At 42.1% G+C, this 24,976-nt stretch overlaps 1 protein-coding gene across 2 annotated transcripts in view; it reads left to right on the plus strand.

The window, feature by feature from the left end:
* Window positions 1-657: 657 nt before the first annotated feature.
* col11a2 (collagen, type XI, alpha 2) overlaps window positions 658-24,976 on the plus strand; it is a 46,603-nt gene continuing 22,284 nt past the window's right edge. Inside the window, exons 1-7 of one of the 2 annotated variants that reach the window (XM_085147910.1) lie at window positions 658-1,358; window positions 13,120-13,281; window positions 16,367-16,577; window positions 16,778-16,940; window positions 17,085-17,207; window positions 21,989-22,858; window positions 24,111-24,230. In XM_085147910.1, the coding sequence (XP_085004036.1) occupies window positions 1,241-1,358; window positions 13,120-13,281; window positions 16,367-16,577; window positions 16,778-16,940; window positions 17,085-17,207; window positions 21,989-22,858; window positions 24,111-24,230 (1,767 nt within the window). In that variant the 5' untranslated portion in view covers window positions 658-1,240. Of the gene's footprint in view, window positions 1,359-13,119; window positions 13,282-16,366; window positions 16,578-16,777; window positions 16,941-17,084; window positions 17,208-19,197; window positions 19,312-21,988; window positions 22,859-24,110; window positions 24,231-24,976 lie in introns of both variants that reach the window. The other variant, XM_085147911.1, reaches the window with a different exon arrangement.

Here is a 24,976-nt window from a genome sequence, read left to right on the forward strand (position 1 = left end):
CACTGTGGATGATCTTCCCTCACCTCAGCCCTCCCCCTTACATCCTCCTCTGTCACACCTACACTCTGCATGTCCTTCTTCACTACGTCCATGAATCTTCTCTTATATCTTCCTCCTCTCCTCCTGCATGGCAGCTCCATTTTCAACATCCTATGCCCAGTGTTTCCCTCCTGTGCACATATCTCAGTCTTGTCTCTCTAACTTTGTCTCCAAACTTCTCAAATATTTTATTTCAAATCTCAAGTTGGTGAAAGCTCTTTACACAATAAATGAAAGATAATATTCTCATCTCTCCATCGCCATCCAACACCTGCAAAACAAGGCCACGTGGGGCTGACCAATCAGAATAAGGGTAGAACTTCGAGGATTTAGCCGAGGGGGCGTGGCTAGTGGCGCGGACAGAGGTCTGATTGGCTGACTCAACGTTCATTCAGCTACTCTGCACAGCAGCCGTCTCATCCTCAGTTTACCTGAACAGCCCTGCTTGCTCTACAAAGCCTGCATTTACCTGTCGCAGGTACAGACGCAGAAAGCAGGACGTGGCAAAGATAAATACTCATCTCAGTAATTTGGGCTTTTGAGAGGGAATCGAGACGAAGACAAAAAGGTTTCACTGACACTGAGTTAATAACTCAGAGTTCACAGAAAAGCTGAAACATCTTTGCAGCTCGATCATAAGAAAAGACCCAGTTTCCACTCCCAGACTCTCCTCGTACACGTACTTCTATGTGCGCCCGGCGCGCTATTACGCACGCCCTCTCCCTCCCTCTCCACCTTTGCCATTCTCTCTCTCTCCCCCCCTCTGTCTCTCTCTCCACACACACACACACATACACAACCGCTCTCACTCTTCGTGGGAGAAAGTAAAGAAGGAGAGAGGGAAAGAGAGAGAAGGGAGAGAGAGCGTGATTCCAGGTCTCTCTCTGCTCTCTCCACTTTGGGTACTCGTACCCAATCTGAGTCAATGGGGCTTCAGTGCTAGGGATTAAACTTCAATATCAAATATATTTATTCACCCCAAACCCATTTTAGTCTTTAGGTTTGGTGCATTAATATAGGTAACTCATTAAGGAAGGTTTCCGGAGAAAGGTAAAGACGTCTCCAGAGGCGTGCCTTTTTGTCTGTTTCCTCACAGAAGGGTCAGTCGGGCTCCTCTCGTCGGCTGGCTTTCTGTGAGAGGATAACTTCCCCCATATCCCACATTTACAGCTGACCCAGGCCGGAGAACTACTGCAACACTATGGATATTGGAGCTTGTCCCTTCCGGAAGAAACGGAGACCATGGCGCATGGACTTCTCCTCCTTCGCCTTGGTAACCGTGGCGCTCGCCGTGTGCCAAACAACTGTGGTTCGAGCAGGTAAGACAGATTTTCCACTTTTTATTGGTGATGTTATTTTTATTCTTTAAATAACATTTAAAATATGGTTTCCTGTTTTTTTCTGTCTGAAACGCCATCTGTTTGAATAAACTGTGGCCGTAATGAGTCTGTATCTCTCCGTTATGGGACGTTTGCGCACCTGACGTGCTTCTTTACTTATTCCCAGAAGAATGAGGGCAGTAGCGCCCCATCAGTGGGCCCCACGGTATCCAAATATCTAAATCTGTTTGGTATTTGCTGCATGCAAGAATTACGTCTTTAGACGTTTATATTTTGAGGACTTAAAGGACTTATTCCTAAAACGCTCTTTTGTGACTTGTGTTTCTCTTTGGGGCCTAAATCTGAACCATACTAACGACTAACTGCTGATATCGAACTGATATTGGTCGGAAAATATTGATCGGGTGATAAAGAGGTGTCCGATTCTGAATCTGGAAAAAAAGAACGTATATTCTCGGGCATGTCTGTCTTTCTCTATGACCATTAACGGCCTTTATCCATTTTAAAAAATAATGCATTCAAACAAGCTGTTAATTTCCCATTCGTGGAATCTGTCTTCCTCTCTGCATTCAGACTTCTGACAGGTGTCATCATCTGTTCCTGTTACGAAACATACAGATATTTTTTTTATTTGTTTGTTTTAATCTGATCAGTTTCTTTGTGATTTCCCTCCGATCTGAACTCTATATGCTCTGTATTAACCTGACCTTGTTATCTAGAGTTCCGATAGTTCTGACAGGATGGTGCTCATTTCCGTGCCCCCTACCCGGAGTGGGGCATGAGATAAGACGGTACAAAATCCTGTTTGGTAGTTTCTGAGGAGCTTTGTCGAATAAAACATTTGGTTTGTTGGATTCTAGTATTTTTAGTTTCTGTTTTTTTCTTTTATTCTGACTAAATATTGGCTTCAGTGTGCACTGGGCTACCAGCTGGAACCATATGAATGTGTTTACCAGTTCAGCCTGTGCACCAGTCCGTCCATCACTGCCTCCGGTTGTTCAAAGAGGAGGGATTTCTGAGGGATCTCAATAAGACAAAGTGAACTTTATTCCCAGCCAACACCAGGCTGGTTTTCCAGGATTATTTTAGTTTGGGATTTTAAACTGTGGACTTCATTATTTGTTGAAGGAATGATCCGATGCGCTGCTGTTCCTTGATAGACCGCTAGTCGTCTCAAGTTATTTTTAACAGAATCCATTTATCCGCGTTTATAGTCTGGATTAGTTAAAAAAAATCGTGCATTTGATGCTTTTTAGTTTCACCTGAAAATAAACTTTTTTTTAAAAGCGTGGCACAAAAAAGCTGTTTTAGCGCAAACTGCAACTATTTTCATAATTTAAAAAAAAGTTTTTCACTGCAGTGGATTTATAAAGTTTTCTATTTGTGTTTTCATGAACTTTTATAATTTGAAGCAGTTGTTGCTTTGGACGTTAACAGGTTGGCTGTTTGCACAGTTGCAGCAGCTTACGGATCGCGGGGGCTTCTGTGGTATAACTCGCCTCCTCCGGTGTATTCTTTGGCCGCGTTTCCAATTTCAGATTGCGAGAGGCGATTGCACCTTCCAGCCGTGTCCCGTGTGTATTTTGGAGGCGGGAGCCTGAGACATTTTTGCTTTTCATGAATAGGTTGTTATGCGGCGGAACAGCTCGGTCGTCGGGGTTCGGAATTGAAAGCGAGCAGTATCTGCGCGTGTGTGCGTGCTTTGTGCACTTGTGTTTGCGTATGTGCGTCTGCAAGCTATGGCTGTTTGTGTCCAGCTCAGGGTGTGGAAACGTATGCCTCATCTGCATGAATGTGCCTCTGTGTGCAGCAGCCCGGGTAGGCTGCGAGCGCGTATACACCAAATCACAGGGTTTCGTTTGCTGGTAGAAAAAAAAGTTTTATAATCACCTGCTCTGTGATAATGTCAGCGTGACGCAAGTAAAACACTCACGCGACCTCTCAGGTCTGTGCTGCGTGCGCGTGTGGGGGTTCCTGCTCGCACTGGCCCCGCGCACGGACTGTGTACGCGTTTCTGCGTGCGCGGTGTGGCTCAGCAGCAGATGTCAGCGTAAACTGTAACAGCGCCACACTGCGGCGGTGAAATGCAGATTCAGAGGGGTGAAGATGGTCTGAATCTCACATGTTTGCTCTCAGATGTGTCCTGAGAGAATGAAGACGTCGCCATCACCCAGAGAGCAAAACGCCCAGAAACACATGAAAGCAGAGTTTTGTTCAAAGAAGCAGAAATTCAGAGGCCAATATTTTCTTGACATGGATGTTCCTCAACCCCGTTTCAAAGGCGACCGCTCCTCAAAGGGCAGTCTGTCTCACTCAGGCTAAACATAACATACTCTGCTCTCTCTCCTTCCCTCGCTGCCAGTGAATAGAGCCACTATATGTGGCGGTGGCGCAGGAGCCTGACAGCTCATTCTTGTGATTGAATGGAAGTGTGTGGTATTTCAGCCGCACGTGACTCAGTTTAGCAGCATTAACCCCGTGCCCTTGGTTTTCCCCTGCCCTGTCATCATGTTCCCCTGGGCCCCTGATGTCACACATCTATCCTCTTTCCTCTGTTTTTTGCACACTTTTCCATTTTTTCTCAGATTTTTTACACTTGGACATCAGGACCCTTCCCCCATCAAATATCTACATTTTACATCCAACAGCCATCACTTTAAAGATGAGATAACGAGCTCTGTCTAACCACAGTGGGGAAAAACTTGCAGTTACAATATCTGGTTTAGTTTTTACGGAGCCCCGCAGGGGACATGGGAGAAAAAAAAATTAAGACGGACTTTTGCGAGATCTCGCAAAACAAACTCGGGATCTCGCAAAAGTTGAATTCCAACAATGGCGGCAGCTACTTAGTTGTAATATTACTCTTTCTGGGTCACAAAATACACTTTTAAGATATTTTGAGGTGTGAATGTAGTTGTGTAAACGTCAGATACCTGCTCGGTTTACAAGACATCACATATTTGCAAAAGAGCTCCGACGTTTTCGGAGATCTGACACCCACTAGCTCGAAGCTAACGGGAGGTTGAGACCTACTACAGCGGGAGGAACACCCGGCACATCGTGCCTCGACCTCCCGGCAGTGTTGCCAACTCCTCAGTAAGGAAAATCGCTATTGGTTGTCGTAAAAGTCGCTAGAAGTCGCTGAATGACGTCATCACCTAATTTGCATAATTGGTCATGCTAATGTAATTGTAACCTACGCTGCTGGAGAGAGAAATAACATCGTGGACGAGACATAAAGTGAGCAAAAAACGTCCTAAATGCATTTAGAGTTTATTTAGAACTACAAATTAAATTTCTTTTAGCAATTATTGTTTTTTTAATGTCACAATTCCAACCCTGCTCCTTAATCCGGGCTTGAACCGGCAAAAGTGACCCGAAATAGGCACTCTGGTGGAGTTACTTTGTGTGTGTGTGTTTATAAGTAGTTTTAAACCTGATCCACAAAACAGCATAAGAGTAAAAGAAGAACTGACTGCGTTACAGCACCCGCTGCTTGTTGAGAGTAAAAGCGATATGCGCTTTCACGTCTTTTTTTTAGCGACTTTTTCTAGAAAAAATGTCGCTAGGGGGTCTGAAAACTCGCTAAATATAGCGACAAAGTCGCTAAGTTGGCAACACTGCCTCCCGGTCGGCTTCGAGCTGGTGGCCTCCGAAGAATGCGGCTAAAACTTTTGCGAAATCTCGCAAAACTTTTGCGAGATCCCGAGTTTGTTTTGCGAGATCTCGCAAAAGTCCGTCTTAATTTTTTTTCTCCCATGTCCCCTGCGGGGCTCCGTAAGTTTTTTCTCAGAGACTTTGTAAAACATTAAACTTTCAGCTGACTTGTGCCCTAAGTTGAGCCTTGCAGGCAGTTCTCATGCGCCCTCTCATTCCATGTCTACTTTTGGGATGAATAAATCTCCACCAGTGCTTAAATCTAAACCTAACCATATGTAATGTAAAGTGTCTTTGGTGGTAGAACACGACGTGTGAGAGCAGGTTGCCTGAAATGCACAGTTCAGGGCAAACACAGCCCATGTTCTTAATGCCTGTCAGAATGCCATCTAATACCCAGCAGTTCAAAAACTATTAACAAAGTGGAAGCTGAACACTGACACAGATATCACAGCGCAGCCTACACATGCACGGTTTCCTTTTCATCTTTAACACTTCCTGTGTTTCCTGGATTCGAGCCTCCACAGGTTGTCCTCACTCTTGGATTGATGCGTTATTGAATCCAGTATTGTAGCAAAATGTGTGACACGCTGACCTACTCTCTCAGTCTAGACCCACAAGATTAAAGCATGCATACGTCAAAGCACTCAGTGCACTCTCAGGCCTCATTTCTAACCCACGACATCCCCTCAGACGGTGAACTTGTGAAATCCTTTCTCAGACAAAACCACATTAGCGCTGCAGACTGGAGCGAGCTGAAGATAGTTGGTCTCGTTTCCACAGTTTTATAGGTGATGATTTAGCGGTTTGTGCGTGGGGATAGTCGTTCCTGGGAGACATTCTGTTTGAGCAGAAGATGTGCAAGAACGGCGTGAGAGCGTGCCAACTTTATAATGACAGGCTGTCTGTATAGGATGCTATTCCTAGTCACTGTTATTTTGCTGCTTCAAGGAAGTTGATGTGGGAGGGTATGGAGAGCAGCTGTGTGATTTTACATGTAATGTTAATGTACATCTTTTTTCCAGACATCAATGCTGTCTATGCATTTGAAAATAGTTTTAAATTGTGGCTTTAACCAGTTATGTTTTTAGACTTCACTGGAAAATGCTACCCTGAAGCATGAACGATGACAGAAAAGCACTTTGAAGGTTTTTGGGGCTTTACATTTTCTTAATGCAGTAACCACCAGCTGTCCCACTTAATCCTGTCTCTAAATCTGTTTGTCTTTATTGAGCTCACAGGTGGAACGGCATTTATGGAGTTTATCCCAGCGTGTATTGTGTGGAAAACAGGGAAAGTTAGAGTTAGATCTTAATTCTGTAATAACGACAGAATTTCTAGTATTCAGAGTCGATGTTTTCAGATTTACAGAGGTGTCTTCGGACTTTATCTCCTTCTTTCTTGGAGTTCTGAGGGTTGAATGTTTTAAATGTTGCAGTCCTGAAGGAATAATCTTCCTGCATGAGTAGGAATGTCAACACAACTTTACAACGAGTCAAAGTTCTCACGCATTCCCCCTGCAGTGGTGTTTGCCCGCCGCCGCCTCACATGTGTTCCTGCAGCTAAATTGTTGCCACAGAATACATGATGAGTGTGTGTGTGTGTGTGTGTGTGTGTTAGGGGATTTCCAACTGCTTACTGCTCCCATTCCTCTCTTTCTTATCGCCTCTTTGTCTGGTTCATTCTTACTTAAAGTGTTTGATTTATGGTAAATATATTATCTCTACTGTGGATCATTTCAGATCTGTGTTAGTTTACGGCATTTAAATGGTAAAATATAGATTGTGGGTAATGTGCAGTAGCAGTTTTCAGAAGGTCTCTCTGTGAAAGGATCCAGTTTATGTGTGGAGTCTACAAACAGCTTTTATAAGGAGAGAATTACGTGAACCCACATAAACTGGCACTGATGCTCATTTTTCTTTCTCTGTTATAAAAGTGTTCAGTGTAGCGAGTGCTCTTCAGTTAAAAGTGCAGATTGTGATGTGCACTGTTCGGACTTGTGAAGAACATCCAGAGCTCAGCTGTGAAGGCCTCTCATTCAGCACAGGGGCACCAACCGTCTTAAGACTGGTGTCTAATTTGTGCCTTTGCTCTCTGTCTGCTCCATGTGATAGTAAGTTACAGGGACTCACTCGTGATTGCCTCCTGCTCCGGGGCCTTCTGGTCCCGGGTAGGCCTTGTGGAGTCAGTAGCCACCCTCAGATCCAAACCGAGACTGCGGCCTGCAGCTTTGAAACCACACAAGACTCTGCATGATACACGTTGGCATCATCGGGGACGCACACGCAGACTGGCACAGACCACATAATGGCACACGGGGAGCTGCCGTAAATGTTGGCACTGCCCTGCAGTTACTTATAAACCACACGGAGGCTGTGATTCATTAGTGCAGATACTCTAAACTTAGAGGCAGGTATTAAAAGCTGAAAACAAAGCATATGAGATTAAATATAAAGACAAAGAGATGCTTTGTTTGTTTTCTCAAAGGAATGATTGGACTTACAGTACAGTTGAAACTCACTGAGCGCTGACTTTAAAGGACCATCGGAGATTACAGGATAAGCAAAGAAAGCAAAAGAGACGCCTTTTAAAATAAGACCGTTTAGTACAAATGTTACGACATGGAGTGTTAGTGAGAAGAGGTTTTATCTTAAAATGGCACAGCAGGCTGGCTGAACTGGCTGGTGCCAGTTCAGCCAGCCTGGGGCAAGCCAACCTGGGAAGCTTGCCTCAGGTATGCTTTTATTCACACCTGAGTAGGCGTGGCCAATTATTACCAGCTGAACACATTGAGGAGATCAGGGGCTGCAGAGGGGCGTGACAACAAAAGTTTTTCTTATTTTCTTTCATATATGTCCTGGTACAGTGGCAGATACGCATATTAAAATAACATTATCATCTTCTACTTCAAATAACTTCACAAACTCGACTTGCTTTCTGGATCAGAGTAGGATGAATGGCAATAACTTTTATGTTTTAAGGGAATTAATTGTTCATATTGAATTATTATATTCTTAATCCATGTGTGTTACCTCCTACTTCTATTCTTCTATTTTGTTTGGTCTAAAATTTTCAGGGAAGATTTACTGACATCCGTGTGATACAAAGGCGAGTCCTGCTTTAGTTTTCTCTCTTTCAGTTACAGATTGTGTCACATGGTGTAACATTTATGTTGCAAACAGCCACACACTGACTAATCAAAGCCTCGACTTACACCGAATAAATCATGTCAATTCAAATAACTTTCTACGGCACGGTTTCTCATAATGGATTTTCTGTCTGTATACACAGGCATTATAAATAAATCATAACTATAGAGCAGCATGTTGGAAATTATAACCTGGAGCCTGAGCTGCAAGCCTCTGTGGTCAGCAGGCTGGATGGAGACACAGCTGGTGAACGACTTTTATGAGACAGTTTTTGAAAGTAGTTTTAATTTTTTAAAGAATTTTCTTATGTGAGCGACTCTAAAGTGCTTATCTGTGTACGTGTACGTGTGTGTGTGTGTGTGTGTGTGTGTGTGTGTGTGTTAATCCATTGTCAATATAGCACTTTTCTTGCTCTTTGTGTCTGACAACGTTGTAGTTGTGTAAAGGTGAGAGGTGAGAGGTCATAGTGTCAGCTGGAGTGTGTGTCTGGTATTTGGCACAGCTGCACCAGAAATACAAAGGGCATGCACACACACAGGCACACACAAGCACACACACAGGCACACACACACAAATAATCTTAGGCACAAAGCAGTGGAGAGGGAAGCAAGTGAACTCAGTCACCTGGTGAACCCGTTTCAACAAACAAAGCTACTGTGCTATTTATCCAAAGTCTATCCCCCATAATTTTGTCTTTATTTCTTTTATTCTTTATTTTGATGTTTTAAACTTTTTAAACGTACCCAGAGCGTCCTTTGAGTCGTTGTACGTCACGATAAACTCTAATCCAAGAAGCTCTTGTACAGAATGAGTGGATGGATCGGACGCGTGTCACTACGAGTCGCTTCTTCCTAATGTTTAATATTTTTGGAGTTTTTTAAGGTCTCTTTATGAGGAACACAGCGAGCTTTATTCCGTCTCTGCGCATGCTTTCCTCCCCAGTAATCCTCTTTCTGACGTTATGTGCATTCAGAGTTTAATCTGCGTGTCCAGCTGCTTTGTGTTTTCTGCTAAGTCAATGAAGCTGCTCGTTAGCAGAGTGTACCGACTCCTGTTAGCAGTTACTTTGTCGATACGCACAAGCGCAGTTTATCTCACACTCCTGTGAGTGTGTCTGTTTGCACCGAGTGTGTACATGTAAACACATATGTGTGTGGGTGTGACATGTGGGACTTCAACAGGCCTCACTGTGCTCATGTCACAGTTAGTTAAGTCTCTTTCGGCTCCATCTAGTGGTGACTCTGGGGAATTGCAGCAGTTGAAACCATGCAGGAGCTTGTTGCAGTTTTAGCTGCACGAGTCATTTTTACAGTGTGATCGCCACCCTGAGTATCACATGTGTTTCCTATCACAGTGGAAGAAGCTTGTGGTCTGCGTGTTTGGTCAGTTGTGGTTCGTGTGTAACTGGGTGGCTCCCAGTGCAACAGGGACAGGATTGTTTCAGTCGTGGGGCACCTGTTCAAAAATACATCTACTCCACGCTCCAGCAGCTCATTATACACCAAACAGCAAACCATTATTCCAGACTCGATGGTTTAAGGATAAAACACACAGACCGAGTCTGATAATCTTTATAAATATGTTGTGGCAATTTTCAGTTTCACTTAAAAGATGTTTTCAGTGTTTACACTTGCTGTGTTCACGATAGATAGATAGATAGATAGATGTTCTCTAAATGTTCAGGCTGTCAGGTATACCTGTAATGTCCTCTCGGGTGGCTGGGGGCCCTGTTTCCTGTCTTAATGACAGCAGAGTAATTAGCCCACATTTACATCAAAAGGCTGCAGCCATCTGTTAGCGCTTATGCTACGAACGAGCAAGGAACTGGGAAGAGGAAGGAGAGAGAAGTGAAGAAGGAGAGCTTGTGCCCCTCGGCCGTCTGTTTTCTTACCTTGTCTAATTTCATTTTTGCCACTCCTCGTCTCACGTATAGGTGCACTTTTCTCTGCCTGGCTGTGTGTGGCTCTGTGGCCCAGCGTGTTATTTTTGTGGGTGCGTTTTTGTCCTGATTGTGGTCCTTTAGGCAGGAAGGGCCCCGTCTGCAAATGTGAGCTGGACAGGGAGTCGGGAACAGAGCGGCACATTGTACTGGGCGTACTGGGGGAGCTCGGGGTGCAATCCGATCCAGTATCCTGCCATCACAGAACCAAGCTGTCTGCTGTCACACACACACCACTTTTGCCTGAACCTCTTCTCTGTCTTTTTGCTGCAAAGATCTGCAAAAGACTTCAAAGTTATGCAGATAAACAGATCAGCATCCTCCAGGTCCTGGAAAGTTTTTTTAATTAAGGAAACTCCATTGAAAGTCAGGGAAAGTATGGAGCTAGTTTTCTCCAGTTCGTTCTTTACCTATTTTATTTTATTATATCATGTACAGCTAGTGCCGTCGAGACACCTATGTCTGGAAATGAAAAAGTAGAAAAGGCTAGAATTTTTTTATATTATTGAAGGACTTTTCTTCATTTGTGTCTCCTGTTTTAACCTGTCTCATGTTTCCACTTTCACTAACTTCAAGCACCGATCTCACTTTACCTTTTCCTTATATTCCCTAAACTGTACATCTTCCTTTCCTCTCTTCCTCTTTCTCTCTCTCTGTGGTGCAGAGTGACGTTAATGGGCTGTGGTTGAGGAGCCGATATTAATGCACCGTTTGCTCTGTCTGAATAAATATTACAGTTTGTGGGCCTGATCTCATAAACTGTGCCCCTGATAAACTGGGTGTCACCTAAACATACGCAGCTCTGATGGGACGAGTGTGATTTGAGGAAACCACAGTGTAAACCTCATAAATGGCTGATAAACACAATAAATAGCCTCACAGTGTCACAGTACGAGCTGACTGTGGATCTTTATGTTTGACAGCAGCAGACAGGTGACACTGAGGATCTGTGCCAACTTAAAGTCATTTATGATGCTGATGTAGTCAAACTGTTTCTTTTTTCTGACTCTCTCATTCACACTTTGAATCCGAAACTTTACTCCTGATTCTGTTTTCGGAAGTCTGATGAACTTTGTGCCTGATCGTTAGTTTAGGAAACACACGTCTCACACTGTGCGGTGATTTTTCACTTCTCTGCTGTTCACATGTTTGGCTGTGATGTCCACGGTGGTAACAGTGGCCCTGAGTGAGTGCCATGCTGTTATATGGTCCACTGTGCTTTTTAAACACGCTGAGGGTGGAATAATTACAGGTTGTCTATAAATAGGACGTTATTTGAAGTACGTGGAAATGACGGTTTATTAATGTGGCTGCAGGGTGAAAAAAGTAAAAGAAACTTGTCAGATAGAAGATGATACATCTCAAAAAAGACATTTTTTTTTGTACCAGAGGAACGTGTCAGTGATGCTGTAAGTTTATTATGAGAGGTGCCACAGCAGGGCTGGCTGTAAATGAGTTTAATTGGTTGTTAACAGTAAAGTAAGCTCAAACACTGAGGGAGGATGTAACTGCCTCACTTTAAAACCTCTACTTTATAATTAGACTTCACTGGGTTTTTTATGCAGGCCAGTTGTTTTCACGCCTTGGCAGCACTTGTGCCATGTGTATTTATTATTCTATCTAAGTGGACAGCAGAGTACCCAGCAGCTCTGAGCATTTCATAAGAAACAAATTCACTGTTATGTTTTTAAGTCTTTAAATGAGAAAAAACTTCTGGACCTGCTACAGTGACAGTATAACGTCTCCCTGATGCTGCCAACAAGCAGCCTTTTTGGGATTCAACACCAAGTATTATAAATATCAAACTATCCTTAAAACATGCCAGTAATACAAATCAATGCTTCAAGGATTCTGGTTTTAAGCAGAAATATTCCTGATTTACAGGGAGTAAACTTCTGCTTCTGCTGTTACAGTTCTGTTTGTTAAAACTGATCATAAAGGGAATCACACCCTGAACCCCAGAGGTTCCTCACTGACACAGTGCCTTTGAGCAGTGTGAGAAAGTCAGCCGCAGAAACAGACTGACTGACCTCCGATGCAGAGACGGGATGTGAGGCTGTGTGCGTGTGATTGTACGATGTTCAGGTATGTGTTGAATATTTGTCGAGCGAGCGCGCGCATTCCTGCGTGTACGTGTCAGGGGGGACTGTGAAATGATTGTGGGGTGTCAGACAAATCTTCGCTTGACTCAGCGCGATCACGTCAACAGCCGCTTGTTTCAGCTGCTCGATAAACGCGAGCAGAATAGACGCCACTGTCTGCGCTCTGCATTAAACTGAGCTTTCCTGTACCTGCCCTGCACTGCTTCATATATGTGGCTTGGACCGCCGCCCGCTCGCTCTGACACAGGGCCTCCTTTCTTACATTAAACCTAAATGTACAGTGGCGGCCATTGTGGCCATCTGCTGGACCTGATCCTGTATCACATTAGTGATTCGAGAACATTTGAGATCGACCTTTTTGATTCTCTGGGGAAAATTGCAAAGAATGACTGCAATGAAAAATAAAACTGCCCTTTTTTGTAAAATATTTGGCAATATTAAAAAGGTCTTTTCAGTTATTTCTATACAGCTTACAGGATGGACAGCCTTCCAGAAAGCTATTAGAGGAAACAGCTGAACTTCAAGGTGTGAGGCTGTTTTTTCTCACTCTGTTTTAGTTGAATGGAAAGAAAAAAAAGAGTTGTCTGTGAAGGTTCTCAGTCATCATGGTGGTCTAAAGAGCTTGGAAAGTTGCTTGAAGAAAAAGAGTTAAGTACTTTGTGCAGAAAAAGCTGTAATTCAGATTTTATCTCTTTAGTTTCCATTGTTCTGAAAGCTCCACAGACCAGTTTGTGTTAATAATAACTGTGTGTAAGGTGCTGATTTAGAGTCATTTTGCATTATTTTTAGCAACTAAACCATCAGCCTTAAGATTTTACTTGTTTACTTAGTGAACGTCACGTCTTAAAAATAACCGTGATGACTGTTTTCTTTGCTTGTTTCTTTGTCATTAGACCCGGTCGATGTGTTACGGGCTCTGCAGGTTCCCTCTCTCCCTGAGGGTGTGAAGAAGGTCCCTGGCTTCTGCACATCCCGTCGCTCCAGCAGCCCCGATCATGCTTTCCGCATCACCAAGAAGGCCCAGATCTCCGCACCCACCAAGCAGCTCTTCTCAGGTAGGCCTCCACCTGGCTGGGCGTCAAAGTGTTAGAGTCTTTGAGCTGACTGGTTTGTAAAGAGCATTAAGAATTGTTTTTAACCTTATACACAACTTAATTGTTTGTTGTTGTTGTTTTACTTTACTTACTGAGGTGACTGACTTCTATAATATGATGTAAGAATAAAACGTAATGACATTATCAGAGGTATTCTCTCACACTTTTCTCAAGATGATTAAAGTAAAGCTGCAGAGTTCAGCTGTTCACAGGTGAATACACCTGATTTGTCATCGCTTCGGTTTACACAGCCAACTTACAGCCAAGTGTTTTGCTTTTGAATGACAATAGTTGGGTATAGGGCTGCCACGATTAGTCGACTATCAAAATCGTCGACGACTAATTTAATAGTCGACGCGTCGTTTGAAGCTTTGTAAGATCACAAAAGACGCAGGAATAAGTAGTAGGATTTAAGAGTGTAATAACGGACTGAAACAGAAGATGGCAGCACTGCATGTACAAGGATGCCAGCTGCCGTTAAATCCCGAAGAAGAAGAAGCTGTGTCCCAGAATTCATAGCGCAGCCCAGCTCAGTTTACAACAATGGCGGCAGCTAGTTAGTTTTAATATTACTCTTATTATTCTCTCTGGGTCACAAAATAAACGTTTAACATATTTTCAGGCGAGAGTGTAGCTGTATAAACCTCAAATATCTGCTCGGTTTATCAAGACACCACATATTTTCAAAAGCGCTCCGACGTTTTCGGAGATGTCTGTTACCCACTAGCTCGATAGCGAGCCGGGAACTACGGACTCCCGGCAAATCGTTTTCAAACCCACCGCCGTCTTTCGCTACTCAGGTTAAACATATTTAAGTCACTTAGATAACTTCAAAATTTTATTGTTTGGCTTTTTTTAGTATTTTATTTGTTCCAGGGTAAATCGGTTTGGCTGAGATTAAAGTTATAGTTTTTACACAGCTGAATAAACGTCAAGCAGACAACTGATTATCAGAAGTGTGAGATGCTCAAGAATATACTCCGGTGTCCCGTTATATTTTAGATAGCAAGGAGTTTATTAAACTTCACTGAAACAATCTGCAAATTTCATTAACATTTAATAAACTATCATCTTGTCTTTATTTTTAGCTAGCACATACCTTAAACACTTAAAGCTGTAAGCTAATGATAGTTATATAAGAGCAGATGCTGCTGGTGCAATAAGCTGTATGTTTTACATCCAATGGATGATGATCTGATTAGTCGACTAATTGCAAAAATAATCGGTGACTAGTCGACTATCAAAATAATCGTTTGTGTCAGCCCTAGTTGGGTACAGTACAGTACTTTGGAGAAGCCACCTCTAAGTTCATTGTATTTTTCTTAAAAAAATGCAAAATTGGTGCAACAATTTATTAAATGTGCAAACCTACATGCATAGTATGTATGAATATATGACACAAAAACAGCTTGAATATTTGATATGACTATCATTATTCTTCAACACAGTCTGAACTCTTAATTTAAGAAGTCTTTAGGAATACTTCTCCAGGCTTCTTGAAGGACATTCAGAGCTCTCTTTGGATGCTGTTCTCCGTTAAAGTGCATCCACGCTGCTTCGATAATGTTGAGTTCTGGGTTTATTCTGTCTAGGAATGCTTCACTGCTGCAGGTAGTTTTCTTTTGACCGGTTACTTTCCTATTTTTTCACATCAAGGTTCACATCATGCAGTGATATATTTTTAGAAAGCAACTCTTGTTGGTACAAAAATTTTAAGTCAAACTCTGTTATGTTTTTCAACTATTTCAATTGGGAACAAATTGAGTTTTGATGACAGTCTGGTGGTAACAAAGTGCCTGAGTTATTTTTAAACACAATTCTAGTTTATCCCACGAGTTTGGTGCCTTTTATACACATGATTCACAGGTCAATTTAAAGTGGTTTAACAAACAAAAACATTCCTGTGAAAATGTTCAGATAGAAGGACAGAAAAGGAGATAAAAAGCATAACTTCCTGAAATCGTGCAGAACTTTTACTCAAGACTAGAAACTGAACAAATATGTCTCTTTGGCAACATCTAAAGAAGTGAAGGGAGATTTTTGCACATTCCTGCAGAACAGCTTTTATTGTGAAGCATTTAAGGAATCTTTTAAAGTATGAACATTATAATTATATGTGTAAAAACATTTTAGGCACAGAGTTAAATGTTGTGAATAGACTGTTTGTTTGTTGTAATTCCTCATAGATGCCATCCAAAGAAACAAACCCAGTCTGCATGCAGACAGAAAAAAGTATTTTTCTTTTGTTCATAAATGTGCCATAAATCTGATCGTGTAGAAAGTAATTCATCCATGTCATGAAGTTTTGCATATTATACCCAATGTTAGGTCAGAACAGCTTCTGTTGTAATAATTATCTTTACTAGCTGTATCAATACTGCACAGTATTACCGCCATATAGCAGATCTTATCTTATTTTAATGATTCAGATTGTTTGGGGGAAAGGAATTTAACATTTAAGGTAGTATTATTTAAACCTGTCCCACCTCACAGTGTAAAAACGGTTTTGCGTTTAATATTTATCATGAATTCCAGACAGGAAACCTGTAATTATCCTTACTGGTTGGTATCTGTTTGCACTGAGCTGCGTGCAGCAGCTGAGCCCTCTGCGTGATGCTCGTGGATATTAAGTATAATTATGTGTTTTCAGTGCAGGAGCAGAGTTAAAGTAGGTGGAAGACCCACAACAAATTAACTTTAGAAGCTGCCTGACACCCCGGAGTGAGGGCAGAAAGGAGACGGTAGCACTTATGTGGCTGTGAATAAATCCTCAAAAGTCAAAGCTGATGTTCAGCCTTCTTTCTCCAGCTGTCATTATGTGATACACCATGTGATGCCAGCTCCACATGGGATCGTAGTGTCACATTATGTAACCACTTCATGCTGACATGTGTATTTAATAAATTAAAGCTCTTCGTTAGTGTTATTTTCACATTTCTACCACTTTCTGCCTCTATGTTTCTTTCCAGTCTGCACACCTGCTTCGTTCTTGTCATCTTTCCTCATCTACAAATATGGTTAATACTTCCCTCGCTCTCATCCTCAGGTCGTTTCCCGGAGAATTTCTCCGTCATGGCTCTGGTTAAAGCCCAGGCTGGCCTCCAGGCCTTCCTCCTCTCCATCTACAGCGAGCAGGGCGTCCAGCAGCTGGGTATCGAACTGGGACGTTCACCTGTTTTCCTGTACGAGGACCAGAGCGGCAAGCCAGCTCCCGAGGACTACCCACTCTTCAAAGGCGTCAACCTGGCTGATGGCAAGTCAGTAACCAGCAACAACAACCAGTTTGTGACCAGTTGAAATGACATGATTGTGGTGGTGTAGGTGTGAATGGGACCAGTGTTTGCTGGCTGTGTGGAAATTCTATATTATTTTTTGTGGGGTTGCTGATGGCTGTTTATTTAAGGCTGTTCTCACGTTGCTCATTGAATTGCCTGTGGTTCCTCCTCCTCGTCTGTAGGTGGCATCGCATTGCTTTCTCTGTTTCCAAGAAGAACGTGACACTGCTGCTGGACTGCAAGAAGAAGATGACCCGCCCTCTGCCCAGGGGCAACAAGGCAGTGGTTGACACCAATGGCATCACAGTGTTTGGAGCCCGCCTGCTGGACGAGGAGGTGTTCCAGGTGAGGAGCTCGATCAAGATAAACTGTGATGTTACTGACTGGGTGGCAACAAAGTTTGAGCAGGAAAATCACACGTTTGTTCGTGTTTTGGTCACAGAAACACAGAAACAAGTTCTAATGATGTGTTTGTTTTTTCCTCCACAGGGAGACATCCAGCAACTGATGATTGCCTCCAACCCTCAAGCTGCCTATGACTTCTGTGAACACTACAGCCCTGACTGTGACTCCCCTCTGCCCAAAACCCAAGCTCAGGACCCCAACACATACGTGAGTAACACCACAACAGAACAAGTCCAGAAACAGACATCAATTCATTAGTCATTTAATATCAAAAAATCTTCCCACAGTAACCTTTGTTAGAGTCGCATTCGTGGTGCTTTGTTAACACAAAGTAAATGTAAAGTCCTGAGGAGCATCAGTTACAGCTCATTCACAAAACTGAGGGCTCGTCTGTAGCTCCGGTAAAAGATGCCCAAACAGAATCTCGGACTTTGTTTTGGATTTCTGTGACACTTCCTGTAGAAAGAAAACTTTTCAGTCAATCCCAATAATTTAAATAAAAATGTATTTTGTAGCTATTGAAAGATAAAAAGCAGGAACAGGAGCTAAAACTGACCGGCCTGCTGAATGCTTACAATAAACTTTAAGCAGTCAGTGAATATCTCTGATCCAACATCTGCCTTAAGTGCAAAGTAGTGCAAAAATATCTTTGTTATATCCATCAGTTCCACTGCCTATGTCAGGGGTGTCAAACTCAAATACACAGTGGGCCAAAATTCAAAACTGGAACAAAGTTGCGGGCTAACGTTAATATTTATTGAAATATATTCATTCCTCCAGATATAAGAATGAATCTTTTCTTATGGACTCAAACGCGTTTTGCTGAAAAACTGAATATGTAACAAGCAAAGCTTAATACTAAACAATATACATATTAGCTGTATAATACCAGTAGGCCAGCTCTGATAGTAATTTGGTATGGCTTTGTGGGCCAAATGTAATCAGGCTGCGGGCCAAATTTGGCCCGCGGGCCAGAGTTTGACACCTATGGCCTATGCCATTGTTAAAGTTCTATCATTAGGATTATTAACTATTTATTCTTTTTATTTATGTTACAATACAACATATTGAAAACATCTTGAGATCAGAAAAAAGTAAACAATATATTTTAAACCTTCTGGAAAAAGTTTTTAAAATTCTAAAAAGTCTAGCTGTCAAACTAAATCTACTAAAGTTCGTCTGAAAATGAAGTCCTCGGGTTCAGTTTGGGTCATCTGATGATGTCATCAAAGTGCTGCTCCCCCTTTCTGTCTTTCTCTCGCATCCTCGTCATCAGCAACAGTTTGTATCCATCCGCTTTCCTCCTCACCGCCACAGTCTGTGTCTCCCATTCGGTGACGTAAAGCAGAGGCGTTGTCATCGTCCCGTCCCAGAGCTGTGATTTTACATTTTTTACACTTTTATGATTTTATGCTGTTGACTCCTTAGAGCAGTGGAACACAGAAAGGTAGGGGAATGAGGATGATACAAGCAAACATCAGTGTCTTTTGACATTTTTTTATATATAACGAGTTGAAAGAAAAGGACCTGTTAGAACATAAAATTGTGTTAAATTCTGATTGGTTTTCAAGTATAAGAATTTGGCATCACGATGGCTTAAGGTGGAGCCTCTTTACTTACTGAGACTGGTTGTGCACGTTACATTAAGTACTCTAGGCTTTGCACTGTAAAACAAACTGATATTTGTGAGCTGGCAGTGACTGCATCGTCTGCATCCATCCAAAGTACACAGACTTTGTTTTAGAAGTTTGTCTGATGTTAAATCAGAATAAATTATCGGTCACTTCAGAGCTCCAACACTCCCAAACCCTGTCACGTTGATGCTGTTGAGATGACTTTTTCTTTTTTGGATGAATAGAAATCTCTGTGATTTTATTCATTGGCTTCCACTATTGCTTTGTTTTTGCTGTTTTCTCATTCATCCAGATTCTTGTGTACCGACATATTTAAACACTTTTTGACACAGATTCTGATGAGTGGGAAAAAAGTCAAAGATTTGTGTTTTCTCATCATCCTGTTTCCTGTCTCCTACTGTTGTTTATTCCCCCCGTCCCCAATGCTGCATCACATACTCTTCATCTTAACCTTCATTTATCCCTACATGGCCGCTAAAACCTCTCTCAACCTCCCTGTGGAAATCTAAACTCCTCTTCATGCGTTCGTCCTCTTGCTTTCGTGTTCCTTCCATCTGTCTCAGTACTTTGATGAGGAGCAGGATGACCATGAATACCCCTATTATTATGAGGAAACAACAGGCATTGCCTCCTCCTCCGCGACCCCCTCTCCCCAACCTGGGGCCCCCAACCAACAGGTAAAGAGGGAGCGAGAGTGAAGGAAAACACGAGCAGGGTTTGTGGAAGGGAGGGAGAATGAGAGGGAGAGAGAGGCATTTAAACCATAACTGGCTCATAATCCATCCTGTATTATTAGGTTTACAAGTGCTGGGATGTAATCTAAATTTTCTTACACGATAAATGATTTATTTTATTTTTGCCTCTCTCGCTCTGCGCTCATTACTCCACACCCCCTTTTTGTTTTATTACATCAGCTTCTCTCGTTAATGCAGACATGTGATTACCTCCATCCCCATCACACAGGATTATTTTTGTCATTTACATGTTGTCATATATGTTGTGTGTTCACATGTGGCCAGGTGGGGGCACTGGGGCAGTGAGGGTGCAGCTGTGTTGTTTTATTTAGGTTACAAATGATGTCAAACGCCTTCAAAGGGAGATTTTTGAATGAATTGCTGTAAGATAAAGTTGATATTTATATGATTTCATAATCATATAAACTGGACTTTAAGAGAGCGTTAAGGTATTTAAAATTCTTCTCTCTATTTTTTTGGATTACAGTGATTACATGTTAGATTACAGATGCAGTGGATTTCATGTTTGTTATGTTACCAGATACTAGGTGTGGTTTGTCATACATTGGGTAATCAGCTGGTAATAACACCACAGCATCATTATTTCACTTACAGAAGCTTTCCTGTGATCCCTCACTACATGGAGTTTAATGACACACGCAGTCTTTGATGTCCTGTTACTGTTTTGCATGATTACTTCAGTGTCTGGGAGGATGTTACCGCATGCACCTACTGTGCTTCTGCACCAAAAGTTTCTACATCAACGTCTGTGTAAATACGAGAATGTCAGTGCACGTGATTGTGTTAGTAAATGCATTCATGGTTGTTCCCCTGACCTTTGTGAGGAGGGTATATTCCTCTGTTTTCTCTTCATAACGTATTTTTGTAGGCGATTGTTTGTGAATACAGTTTTGATTTGCATGTATTTTATTCTAGCAGCATGGTGGTTAGAGTCATTGATCTACACAACTTTACACTTTGTGGTTTTATGTAGGGCTGCCACAAACGATTATTTTGATAGTCGACTAGTCACCGATTATTTTTGCGATTAGTCAACTAATCAGATCATCATCCATTGGACATAAAACGTACAGCTTATTGCACCAGCATGCATCTGCTCTTAATATAACTATCATTAGCTTACAGCTTTAAGTGTTTAAGGTATGTGCTAACTAAAAATAAAGACAAGATTAAAATTTATAAAAATTTTAATGAAATTTGCAGATTGTTTCGGTGAAGTTTAATAAAGTCCTTGCTATCTAAAATATAACGGGACACCGGAGTATATTCTTGAGCATCTCGCACTTCTGATAATCAGCTGTCTGCTTGACGTTTATTCAGCTGTTTAAAAACTATAACTTTAATCTCAGCCAAACCGATTTACTCAGGAACAAATAAAATACTAAAAAAAAAAGGCAAACAATTAAAATTTTAAGTTATCTAAGTGACTCATATATCATGTTTAACCTGAGTAGCGAAAGACGGCGGTGCCCCCGGCTAGCTATCGAGCTAGTGGGTAACAGACGTCTCCGAAAACGTCGGAGCGCTTTTGAAAGTATGTGGTGTCTTGATAAACCGAGCAGATATTTGAGGTTTACACAGCTACATTCTCGCCTGAAAATATGTTAAACGTTTATTTTGTGACCCAGAAAGATTAATAAGAGTAATATTAAAACTAACTAGCTACCGCCATTGTTGGAAACCGAACAGGGCCGCGCTATGAATTCTGGGACACAGCTACTTCTTCTTCGGGGTTTAACAGCAGCTGGCATCCTTGTACATGCAGTGCTGCCATCTTCTGTTTCAGTCCGTTATTACACTCTTAAATCCTACTACTTATTCCTGCGTCTTTTGGGATCTTACAAAGCTTCAAACGACCCCTCGACTATTAAATTAGTCGTCGACGATTTTGATAGTCGACGTAATCGTGACTAGTCGACTAATCGTGGCAGCCCTAGTTTTATGTGACTAACACGCATTTGCATGCCAGACCGCCGTCCCTGCAACTTCTTTTGCATGACTAAACTGCAGCAACCATCTCTTACAGTTTGCTTGGTGCATTAATCACAACACAGCAGGTTTGGTATCAGCATTGTGTGTGTTTGTGTGTGCCTGTGTGTGTATGTGTGAGTGTTTTGCAGCCAGCTTTAGCTGCCCCATCACGCTCTCAGTGCCTCTGCCAAACCACAGCCTCAGTTCTTATTAGCACAAAGATGCTGCTTTGTTATTTAGTATTGGGAATGGCATTATTGGAGAGATCAGCAAAAACAAACTCAAATAAATTGGTTCATAGACATGAAATATTTCATATTGTTTGGCTATCTTGGTGTAAATTCCATTTTCAATGCTTAAGTGGTGTCAGTGTACTTCTGTGCTGTATCCAGTAATGCCTATACAGTCTCAGTAAATCATCCGAGCCTTAGCCATCTTTATGTCATTGTTTCTCAAAACATGCGTTCTTGTCTTTCTCTCTCCTTCTGTCATCCCTTGTTTGTGCTTTTCATCCCCCTCCCCATCTCCGTGTATCTTTGTCATCTTCTACTCTCTTTCATTGTCTTTGTCCATATTCACGTTTACATACAAAATAACATCTCAACCAAACAATAATCATGGCTATTAGAAGAAGGCAGTCACTGAAAAAACAGCACCTGCTAAACCCACACTTGTAAAAACCAAGCCCACTCCAGCTAAGCCCGTCAAGTCTGGATCATATAAACTCGTCATCAAGCCGCCTATGCCCACCAAAGCTTCCAAGTCCTCCAAAGCAAAGCCCACTGCAGCAGACGTCCTCCTGTCTAAAATCAAACCAACCAAATCTAAGCCCACAGCTGCCCCAGCGAAGAATGGCAATGGCAAAACTGGCGCTGTGAAGAAAGCAAATGGTAACGCAAAAGCTACAACTGGAGCCAAACCAACACCTCAGGTCAAAGTAAATGGAAATGGCAATGGTAAGGTTGTAGCTGAGAAGAAAGCTCCTGTTACCTTGAAGGCTAGCAGCAATGGAAAAGCCACAACAGAGAAGAAAGCCAATGGAAACGGCAAAACGGCCACTGACATTAAAGCAAAAGGTAACAGCAATGGTGGGGCTAAGGCTAATGGCAACCACAAAACTACAACAAAAATTCAAACAACTGTGGTCAAAGCCACCAAGGCACCTAAACCCACCAAAGCATCAAAACCAGGACCTACAAAATCTGCAGCCACCAAAGCTCCAAAAGTAAAAACCCAAAGCAAGGTAGACGTCAAAGACGTTAAAGCTGTCACCAAAGTCCCCCCGGTGAGCAAACGAGGGAATAACTTCGTCAGGGATTCCACCCCGACGAAGTCAGTGGCAACATCTGCCCCAGTCCGACCGACTCCACCCAGACCCACAAGAGTCAACAAAGTGCCGGATATAAAATCGCTCCACAAACCTTTCCCACCGTTTGGCAACACAGCGCTGAGCGGAACTGGAGTCCCACCGAAGAAAGCTACCAACCGCTATCAGCAGGTACAGCAGGAGGCCGATGTTTGGGTTGGAACAGCCCGGGTCGTATGTCCCATCTTTCCGATCTCTTATCTAGATCTTTCCATCATCCGGATCTGCAGCAAAAGTTTTATGAAACCTTTTATTTTCCTGCTTTCTTTTGTGAATTCTTTGAACTTTCAGTAATTTTGGTGCAAATCCTCGATGATGCAAAATCTGGCCTTCAGAATGGAAGCTGGTTCATACCAAGCTGTCTGTTCATATATCATATGATCTCCATGATCACGCCAACTTCCACATATGATATGGTACAGCGGTGCAAAGTGAAGCATGGCTATTCGAACGGTTTCACTGTTCTTTACTTCACTCCTACCTTCAAGCTGCTGAAACTGGATGTCAGAACATAAACGCACTCCAGCCCTCTGTTTCTTTCTTTCCGGGGAAACCTTTAACATGTGTCTAATGAATGAGCATGGATTGCTATGGCACATAAATGCAACACATACTATCATATTTTACACACTTGCAACACATCAGACCTCCCTGTCACTCTGTCCTCTCTATGTTTTGGTTGTTTTTTGCGTACCTGTGTTTTCTCCCCGATCTCCGTCTCCCTGTCTGCTGTCATATTTTGTATCTCATGTGAGTTAAGCAGCTTCACAGAACTTTCCATCATGCTTCGCTTAAAATCAGAATTTCAGCAAATGTTCATCGAGGTGGAGACACGTGAGGTGCATGCTGTGGAAAGCAATGATTGACTTCACTGAATCGTGTTCTGTGAGGCTGTTAAATGGGGTTGTTTCACTGTTGTCTCATCCTGAGGTGAAACTAGTTCATCCCAGAGCATCATGTTATGATGCTTTCACCTGATGGGATGGCTAGAAGCTCTCAGTTCTACCACCAATACGAGCGTATTTCACCCTTTCTTAAGTCTTGGCTTGTGAGCTTTAAAAAGCAAAAATGGTTCAGCGAAGAAACGAAAAGAAATCTCACGACAGTTATCTCAACGACTCTCTAAATCTTGCGTGAGGCAACATTTATAGTCACTGAGATTCTGAAACGACCTGAAATTTCTTTTCAAAAACGGTTCTTTAAACTTTAAAGATGTGAGTTGCAGCTAAAAAGCTCTTTGCCTTTGCCAACCACAGTTTCATGTCTCATTTCTTCTTTTAACTCATCATGAACCAGAAGCAGACTTTGAACTAACCACACTTTCTCAATCGAATTTGCTTACTTCCTCCCTGCTCCCCCACTTCCTGTCCACTTGACCAATTAGGATGTAGACACTGAATATTCTGAGGCTGGCCACACCCCTACAGAGACTGATTATTACTATGAGGAGACCTTCACACAGCCAGAGGGTGAGGTGGTTGGACAAGAAGAAAACGCTGTACAGGTAAAAAGAAGATGACACACTTTATCAGAAACACACATCAAGTCAAGCTAGAATCCACAGAACAGCTTAAACTTCACATACGAATTAGAAATCGACCAACAGCAAAGCTGAAAATAAACACGCAGAGACAAAAAGAAGACGAGTGGTTTTAATAAAACCTCTGAGGGAGAGGATGATGTGATTCCTGTGTGGTGGTGAGCCCAGTCTTTGTAGTGTAACAAAGTAGTTTAAGCTCTTTGTTTCTCCGTTTACTTTTCTAACCACTCATCACTGTTTTGTTGGCATCGATGTCACGTGACAAGACATAAGAAAAACCTCTTTCAAAACAGAATGCACCGCAATCATCCGAGTGTACCATCGGATATTTTTACGTGGTTCCCGTTTTTCCTAACAGCAAGAGTTTTGTTCTCATCTCGAGATCCATCATTGTCGTTATCTCGACATAAGAACAAGAATCTTGTGAAAACAGGATCCACATGAGAATATTTGATATGTGCTTTGAACCTCAGCCAAAAAAAAGATGAATTAAATGCATTCTTGTTTGAGAGACAATCTAACTGTACTAAAGATCTAGATGATTTGCAAATTCATCACATTTTTGATTTTGTTTTCCAGTTTTGATTTTTGCTGCGTTTTTTATCAGGATATGATTTAGAAACCAAATACCAACATTATTCATAATTATCAGGGAGGGTGTGTCAGATATGTTAATGCAATGTGGATTTTTGTATATTAGAAAACTGTGC

The sequence above is a fragment of the Neolamprologus multifasciatus genome, chromosome 22 (assembly GCF_963576455.1).
Source record: "Neolamprologus multifasciatus chromosome 22, fNeoMul1.2, whole genome shotgun sequence".
In the NCBI taxonomy this organism is placed as follows: Eukaryota; Metazoa; Chordata; class Actinopteri; order Cichliformes; family Cichlidae; genus Neolamprologus; species Neolamprologus multifasciatus.